This window comes from Ruditapes philippinarum, unplaced genomic scaffold, assembly GCF_026571515.1.
Source record: "Ruditapes philippinarum isolate M1 unplaced genomic scaffold, ASM2657151v2 ctg925_1_1_1_1, whole genome shotgun sequence".
NCBI classification, from domain to species: Eukaryota; Metazoa; Mollusca; class Bivalvia; order Venerida; family Veneridae; genus Ruditapes; species Ruditapes philippinarum.
The window spans coordinates 92,891-102,457 of NW_026855000.1; the positions used below are offsets into that span (position 1 = coordinate 92,891).

At 35.0% G+C, this 9,567-nt stretch overlaps 1 protein-coding gene across 1 annotated transcript; it reads left to right on the forward strand.

The window, feature by feature from the left end:
• Window positions 1-7,190: 7,190 nt before the first annotated feature.
• Window positions 7,191-9,317, forward strand: LOC132741766 (uncharacterized). The gene is made up of 3 exons (XM_060730023.1): window positions 7,191-7,773; window positions 8,038-8,228; window positions 8,556-9,317. The coding sequence occupies exons 1-3, from the start codon at window positions 7,191-7,193 to the stop codon at window positions 9,315-9,317; spliced, it is 1,536 nt and encodes a 511-aa protein (XP_060586006.1).
• Window positions 9,318-9,567: the final 250 nt, after the last annotated feature.

Genomic DNA, 9,567 nt, shown 5'->3' on the forward strand with positions numbered 1-9,567 from the left:
TCTTGTCAATCTTGTATTTTTTGTTTCGGAAAGTCTATTTACACAAAAGTATTATAAATCAGTAAAATCAGTGAAAACAAGGGAAAAATCAAGGGAAATATTAGCAGGTATATTATTCATTACTCTGCATAAATCGTAATTAAGTAACGAACATTTTGTACAAAAACTAGTAATTCATAGACACTACACTTGTTAATTATGTCACCTGCTTTTTTCGTTTTAAAGATAATTAAGATAACCAATATAAGTGATATTTATTTGCAAATAAAGGGGTACAACAAAATAAAACGAATACAAACTTGCACAAATTTATAAAATGGAGTCTTTATTCTCAATCATATTTTAAACGAGTCCTTGGCCTATCGCCAAAAGGAACCTGGCCACCATTTCAGGTTCTCACCTGTAATGAAAAGAATCCCGAAGAAATAACAGAAAACATGAAAAATGTATCAGGCTCGGTTTAATTATGCCGGTCCATAGACTTGATAGTTATTGCAGGCTTCCGTCCACACCCCTTAGCAGAATTCAGCACTTTGAATTGAACATGGTGGAATTTGAATTAACAAACATCCAAAAATGAATCCTGAAATTGTGGAAATTTTGTCATTTCCTAAGACAAACCATTTGTGATATTATATGTGATGTTAAGCGTAACAAGCTGGTCTCTAGTGAAATAAAAAAGTTCTACGAAGAGGACCTGTTTAAGTGTATGTGGATACTGTTGCTGGATATCTAATAAAATATAAAATTGCTATGAAGCGAGTTTGTTCAAGTGTATATGGATACCGTCGTTGTATATGCTGTTATAATTTTTTTCCTGAAAAATTGCAGTCAACATTTAGCTATTTTAACTCACATTGCTCGAGGGAAGTTGTTCGGACCAGAAATTCTACAATGGATGCCACAAAAGCGCACCGTTTCGTTCACAAAATGTCATCTTGAATATTGTGGCCGCACAATCGAAAATGAAGAAACTAGGTTATATTTGATTAAATTATCAGTAAACAATCTCTTACACATATTAGATGCATGTACATATTAAATGTTAGATAATAAACACAGGTAGCTTTTAAAATCCATCACATGATACTGTGAACATCTACTAAATTTCTAATAGTAAATGGTTTTCTATTTCTTCTCACCTAGTCTGGGAAACGAAATAAGCAGAGTGTAATAATAAGATAGAGACACTTCTATAGAGGTCCTGAAGCATCGAGTGACATCGGAACCTTGCTATATGAAATGAAATCTTTGGAATTCGGACAAATATATGTAGCATAACGCAAAGCAACAGATTATTAAGTAATGACACTAAACTTTGATATGTCACTAATATCAAGTTTCAAATTCGAAAAACTAGCCCTAACATATGTAGATTAGCAGGGCATGATCTCCGACTGTAATCTATACTTGACTGCTCATGTGATAGATTAATATGCTATATTGACATGTAGTCAAGTGCAAGTTTTCCAACTAAGTAAAGATAAACCATTTCTTGGTATCCTATCTACGCTTTTGGGATATACGTGTACAATACATATCATAATATTTTAGTTTCAGGGACATAAACTCTTAACATGTGATATATAGATTAACCTATTAACTGCTAACAAATGAAATACATGTACTCAGTTTACTTTTCAGTAGAAATAGTGAAACGACTTTCTATTTCCTTTTAGTAAATTACCCCATTTTATTATGTAAACACATTTGTCACAACCTTCTTGATGAAGTTACATACTTTAACCGTTGTTTCATCGTTAATGAAGGAGTATAAATTCTAACGTAATGCACAACGGTGCAAAATAAAACAAAATACCCCCTTTTCTGTTTTGTACTGCCCGTGACGAAAATTGTAACCTGTTATATTTCTTTAACATCCAACGTAGGAGATAAAAAGCCTTATAAAGACTTTGTGACTGCTACGACGGACATACGTAGGATATGTATTTAAGTGCTGAAAGTGCAGTGGACATGTATGTAATAGCATAATAAGGATAACATATTTTAAAGTAAAATAAATTCTATATATCAAATTGTTATTGTGGCAAGCCGCTTTAGTACCTACCCTTATTGTCTAGCCAGAAATTATGAATTGAAGAGAAATAGCCAAAAAACTCTAAAATCTGATTGTTTGTTTTAGTTCCTTAAATTGAAACTCAATAAAATGTCATTGTCTTCTCTGAATTATGTAGGTTAGTAATATTGGCTATACAATGAACACATTTAAGATAAATGTCTTTTTAAAAATTTTATTTCTGTCTTTGAAACATGTTTTCTTTAGCGTTCGGAAAAGAAAAGGCGATCGAGTCGGATTGTTAAGACGGACAGTTTCATTAATTTTTAGAAACCTGAAGGACTAAACACCTCCTTGTGAGAGGAAAAAATTGCCGACCTCATTTTTTGCTTAAAATTTTTTCCTTTTGAAACATGTAAAAATATGTGAAATTCAACAGACGACTGAAACTGGACTAGGGCATTTTTTTAAAATCGTTTAAAAGTTAAATGGGCAGGGGTAAAAAGCTAATTTAAAATATGCTCTTCAGTGAGAAAACGTAGTATCATTCCAGCAAAGGCTATGCAAAACAGTTTGCGCACTGTGTTTTGATTTGTAAATACATGGCCTTATTCTTTTACTGACAGGACTGGTGTGCAGCACATCGACCATAACGACGATGTGTTCATAAAGAAGTCAATTCTTAGGTTGATAAGAAATATTCATGTAGATAAGGTTAAATTAAGCCAAGTTCACTTTTTATAATAAATACGGTAGTTATTTCCCTGAAAGGCCAACCAAATCTATTGTGGTGTTATGTGTTCATGTTTGTCTTTGTTCCTTTTGTATGGGTGATTGAACTGGTTTTGCAAGTTGAGTGATGGATGATTGGTTTTGGTATGCAAGTTATTTTTAGATGATTTGGTTCTGGAATATAACATTTCTTGGTAACTCAGACCACTCCTTGTCTCGCTTTCGGAGTGAAAACAGCTTTAAAATATAGTTTACTCTCAGTGATTTCTTAATAGAAATACTTGCTTATATATTCAATTTATTTATTCAACTAGATTTCTTCTATTACAAGCCTGGTATGTATATTTGTATATATTTATTTGTGAAATTGTTTTTATTGTAATGTGAATTGTTGTGTAATAATTGTGTATTATGTATTTTGTGAAATGTATTTGTATTGTAAAATATTTGTTTGTATTGTGATGTCTCATACTTATTTTTATTTGTTACAGGTTTTATTCTTTATAGAATAAATCTATAAACGTTTCCAAGTGTTTCTTGTTGAAAACCCCACCACTACAAATTGGCTCCCAGACAACGGACAGGAATTATTGGAAGGCCAGGCGAGCTGTTCTCTGGTTGGAGGCCACCTGGAATCCAGCGGCAAAGACCAGAACGATCCCAGGAAACCTCACTGCGGCAACCAAGGCAGCAGTAGGAGAGATTTCTTACATCTGTACATAGGTATACCTCCCATCCCCAATTCCCCACCCCCTCCCATTTTTTTTCATCAGAGCTCTTCGCGCCAAAACTACTAGACTATACATATATATGAACGTTTAATTGTAAATAGTAATCAGCTGGAGAAAGTGTAAATATAAACAGTGCAATATCTAGGACGCGGAGGAATTTGTATATACGGACAATAAACTGTGATATTTTGTGATTGTTATTTTGTGTTTGTGGAATTTTTATAATCATGTAAGTACATATTTTATTCTTGTGTATTTTTATTGTTTTTGGCGGTATTTTTTTCATTTTTCGTAAGGACTATTTTTCTTTGTTAACTTAGGTACTACTTTCGGCCCATATTCCAAATTTTGTGTGACCTGTTTTGGAAAATTTAATAACAAGGTAAATTTCTTTATATTTTTACATATATTAAGTAGATTTTTGGTTTAAATCAGTTTCTTTTAAGGAAAATTTTTGATTCTGTCATTAAATAGGACTTGTCATTTGATTTATTTTATGTAAACAACGATAATGTAATTTTGTCACACAATTTCGCAATTTTTCTTATTTTTCTTTAGGTATTTTCGGATAAGCCATAAATTTTGGATATTTTATATTAAATACAAGAAACTTAATTCCATTTCGTTCATAATTTGATAAATCTTTTTTGAAAATACCGCTGCTGTTTATTTGTTATCTGTATATTTTATTTTTGTGTATGTAAAATTAAAATACATGTAAAACTATTTGTCTTATTGATATACATTAACTTATTTTAGTTATCTGGGTCAATACAATAGAATTAATTAGTATAGATATATTTAAATAGATATTTAAGAAAACTTTAGGGTCTTTAAATTATTTGTTTACTTTGAAAAAGATATTTAGAAAAATTTAAGGATCTTGATAACTGTGTTTGTTTACTTTGTGTTTTGAATATATGTATTGCATTCTATTTCTAATCTTTCTATCTTTACTTCTCTACAAACTAACAAATTAACACCCAGAACCAATTCGCGTTTAAGTATTTTTTTTGTTTGTTTGAAAGTGAGTGCGGTCGTGTGATATATTCGGTTTATTTTGTTTTTGGCGTTTGTTTGGTTGGTAAGTCATGTGGTTGGACGGCATAGCAGTATCAAGTCATCTGGTAATTGGTAATTGATTAAGGGTATTAATTTTTGACATTTTTTTTTGTTTTGGCTAAATAAATTCCTTATTTTTTTTCCCAGACATTTTAATTTGAACTGCCCATTTTTTCTTTGGTATATTACTTTTAAGTCATTTAAGTACTGGTTACATCCAGGAATTACAGTGTAATAATTATTCTACATATTTTTTTATAAATTGATTGGGTAGTACTGGTGACAACCAGGAAATACTTAATAAATAAGTACTGGTATTTACCAGGAATTATTTAAGGGATACTGCCCAAATATAACTTGTATATTTATAATATATGTTTGATTATTGACCTTTTGAATATTAAAATGTTTTAGTACTGGTTATCCCAAGGAACTTGTAAAGTACTGACTTATTGGGTATCATTTTTGTTGAACAGTACTGGTTCAAACCAGGAATTTGTGAATTAAAGGTTCTTATATTGGTACAGTTAGTACTTGGTAAAATACAGAGTTACCTTTTATTATTTTTTTTAATGGTGTATTGATCAGGTAAATAGAAGCATTTATACTTGCTTTTCATATTTTTTTGAATACATCAATAAATTTGATTATTGAGTATCATTTAAAATAAACTTATTGGTTTTTCGCCATAAGTTAGGTGTATTTCCCTGGTCTATTTTACCCCAGATTTCCGCTTCAGTGTCTTATTCTTTGTACACTTATTTTTTTTATTTTCTGTTTATTTTATTTATTGACTTTGTTTTCATCTGTCCATTCAATCCCAGGGTCTATATTTTTTCTCTCCATTCATTTTTTTTATATTTTTTTTTCAACCATGGAGTCCAGTGAGAAGTACTTATTTTCAGAAGAAGAAATGATAGCCTTTTTACCCCCTAAATATGACATTTCTCTTAAGAAGATAGCATCTATCTCTTATGTTCAAAGTTCACTTAAGGGTATTGAACAGCGTTTCACTGAACAGCTACGAGGGTTACAGTCTGGTATTGATAGGAGATTAAATATTATTTTACAAAAGGTGAATTCTCTATCATTTTCTCCACAACCTGATCCTCTTTCTCAGTGTTTTTATACTCCACCACCACCCCCACCAGTTGATACATTCAAACATCAAACACCACCTCAAGCATTTCATCGCATATCTAACAATACCAATCGAAGTTGGCGTGGCCATGTAAGGGTATGAATCAAAACAGGGTCATGTTGCTGCGCAACAGGATCTTCCTGCGGCTCAACCCAAACTAGGGTCCGCCTCTGTTGTTGGCCAAATCAGAGGCGGTTATTGAGAAGCAATCACTTGCTAGTAGGATTATTGGATGTTCCAATAAGGCCAATATTGTATTTAATGGTGTTTCAGCCATAGCTCTAGTTGATACTGGCTCATTGGTTTCAACAGTATCAAACTCATTTTATTTGTTATTGTCAAATAGACCGCCACTGTTGAATTTGACAGATTTAAATATAAATTTAGACATTTCAGTTGCAAATGGGCAATCTTTAGATATTTTAGGGTACATTGAAGTTCCGATTGCTTTTACCCGGAATTAAACCTTCAGTTTGCCTGTGCCTGTATTAGTTGTTCCTGATACACATAACAACATATCTTGTCCTGTGATATTGGGTACCAATGTTATCAGGCTCTGTAAACTTTCATCTTCTGATTCAAATTTGTCTCAAGTTTGGCAATCAGCAATCACAATCCAATCACTGTTGCACCGTATGAGTCTATTTCTGTTAATGGTCTTGTTAGAGGTGTCTCTAGTGATACTAAGCTTGTGACTGAAAACCCTGATGCAGATGTTTTATATATTGTTCGGCCACAAAAAGTTTCAGTGTCCAATGAAAGCGGTTATGCAAAGGTGCCTGTACGCATCTGTAATCTGACTGCGAGGACATTGACTATTAAGCCGAAATCTAACATTTGTGTGGTTAATGAAGTCACAGTGCTAGACAACCTGACTTCTTCTCTTTCTGTTTCTAATGGTGTGAACTCTACCTCTTCACAGCCAGATTTATCTTCTCTTGGTTTGAATATTGATACTGAGAATCTGTCCCCTCAGCAACTTCTGCGTGTTCGCCAAGTTTTAGGCAATTGGAATCATGTATTTTCCAAGGGATCAACTGATATTGGTTGTACTGATCTCACACGCCATAGTATTGTTTTAAATGATGACACCCCTTTCAAGCAGCCTTACAGGAAAATTGCCCCTGGAATTTATGAAGAGGTGAGGCAGTACCTTAAGGATATGCTTGATTGCGGTGCCATCAGGCCTAGTGACTCTCCTTTCTCTTCTAATGTAGTTCTTGTTCGGAAAAAGGATGGTTCACTTAGGTTCTGTATTGATTTTAGATTGCTTAACTCAAGAACAAGAAAAGATGCCTATATGCTTCCTCGTTTTGATGACACTGTAGACCTTTTAGTGGGTTCTAAATTTTTCTCTAAACTTGACTTACGCAGTGGTTACTGGCAAGTTGAGATGGAGGAAGATTGAAAGCCCTATACTGCTTTTTCTGTTGGTAATCTTGGATTTTACGAATTCAATAGGCTTGCCTTTGGATTAGTTAATTCAGGTGCTACTTTTCAGAGAGTCATGGAACGTGCCATGGGTGACCTGCTTTTGCGTGAATGTCTTGTTTTTGTTGATGAAATTTTGGTCTTTTCTGAAACTTTTGAGGAGCATATTGTTAGGCTTGAAAATGTTTTTCAACGTTTATCTTCTCATGGTCTTAAACTTAAAGGCTCTAAGTGTGAATTTTTCAAAACGTCCGTTTCTTATCTAGGGCATGTTATCTCTGAGAATGGTATTTCTACTGATCCCGAGAAAACTTCTGCTATTTCTTCTTGGCCAGTGCCTAAGAACATTGCTGAATTAAGGACATTTCTTGGAACTGCAGGTTTTTACAGGAGATTTATTAAGGATTATTCCAAGTTGGCCAAAACCCTTAATGACTTACTTGAGGGTCATGGTAATTCTCCCAAATCTAAGTCCAAGCGTTCTAGAAAGACTGCTACATGGGTATGGGGTGATGCCCAGCAATCTTCTTTTGATATTCTTAAGGAAAAACTTACTTCTCCTCCTGTTCTTGCTTTTGCTGACTTCAGTAAACCCTTTAAAGTCCATATCGACTCGAGTGGGTCTGGATTAGGGGCCGTGTTACTTCAAGAGCAGGATGGTTCAGAGCATGTCATAGCTTAATATGCCAGCAGAGGTTTAAGACGTAGTGAACGTAATTACCCTGCTCATAAACTTGAATTTTTAGCTTTGAAATGGGCTGTCTGTGATAAGTTTCACGACTATCTTTATGGCAACCAATTTCTTGTTTCTACTGACAACAACCCTTTAACTTATGTCCTGTCCTCTGCTAAGTTGGACGCGACAGGTCATCGTTGGATTGCTGCTTTGTCTGCCTATGATTTTGAAATCATATATAAATCAGGCAAACAGAATCAAGATTGTGATGGGCTATCTCGCCGACCACAACTTTTCAGCGATGCTGTCAAGGCAGTGTGCTTTGCTGCTTCTGTCTCTCTTTCTTCTGCTGAATGTTGCTCAGGAGATGAGGTCCCTCATATGGCCAATGAGGAATCTTTACCTTCTGAAGCTGCAGTCAGACCAGTGGATTGGGCGGTAGAACAGTCTAAAGACACTGATATATCTTCTGTTCTTTCCATCCTACGTTCTGGTTCTCGTCCGAGGGGGAGGAGATGTCGAAAGACGTCAAATCTCTTCTTCGTGACTTCTCTTGTCTTTCTATCAAAGATGGTGTTCTTTATCGTACCGCCACTCTGGATGGGGAAAAAGTACAACAACTTGTTATTCCTTATTCTCATAGGAAAGCTTTTACTGGTGTTCATGACAATGTAGGCCATCCCGGACGTGATAAATCTCTATGGTTAGCTCGTCAACGTTTTTATTGGCCTGGCATGGAGGCAGATTTTAATAGTCGCATTTCAGGTTGCAAAAGTTGCAGAATTGGTTCCAATCAAGACTTCAAGACCCATGCAACTTGTGTGTATGGATTTCTTGAAGCTGGAGAAGTCCAAAGGAGGGTATGAGGACGTCTTGGTCATTACCGACCATTTTACCAGATATGCCAAGGCTATTCCTTGCCGTAATCAAAAGGCGACTACTACTGCTCGTGCCTTATATGAACATTTTATTGTCCACTATTCTTTTCCAGAGCAGCTGCATTCTGACCAGGGGCGGAATTTTGGAAGTCGAGTCATCAAGGAACTTTGCAAAATTGCAAATGTTCGAAAGACAAGAACCACTCCTTTCCACCCTATGGGGAATCCATCAGCTGAACGATTTAATCGGACCCTTCTCAGAATGTTAGGTACTCTGGCAGAAGATCATAAATTTAAGTGGGCAGATTTTGTTCCTTCTCTTGTTCAGGCTTATAACGCCACCAAGAACTCTTCTACAGGTGTTTCTCCTCACTTTCTTATGTTTGGATGGCATCCCCGTCTTTCTGTTGATGCATATCTTGGTACTTTTCCTTCTAACTCTGAAAATCTTTCTCCTACTACTTATGTTTCTCGTTTGAAGGAACGCCTTCAATATGCTTATCGGTTAGCTGGTGATGTCGCCAAGAAGCGGGCTGATCAAAACAAGAAGCAATATGACCGTAGAGTTCGCGAGAACAAATTGGGTTGTAGGCGATATTGTTTTGGTCCGAAAAGTCAATCTTCAAGGGCGACAGAAGCTGGCAGATAAGTGGGAGAAGGACCCTTTTGTTATCATTGACATTACCATTTCCTGACCAACCTGTATATAAAGTACAACTTGAGTCTCGAAAAGGTCCTGTCAGAACCCTTCACAGAAATATGCTTCTTCCATTTATTTCTATCCCTGAAGAAGATACATATTTACCTGTTGAAACTAAGCCTAAACCAAAACCTAGACGTGTTCCTATACAGAAAGAGTATGATGCTGATTCTAGCTCTTCTGAATCATCATCTGGTGT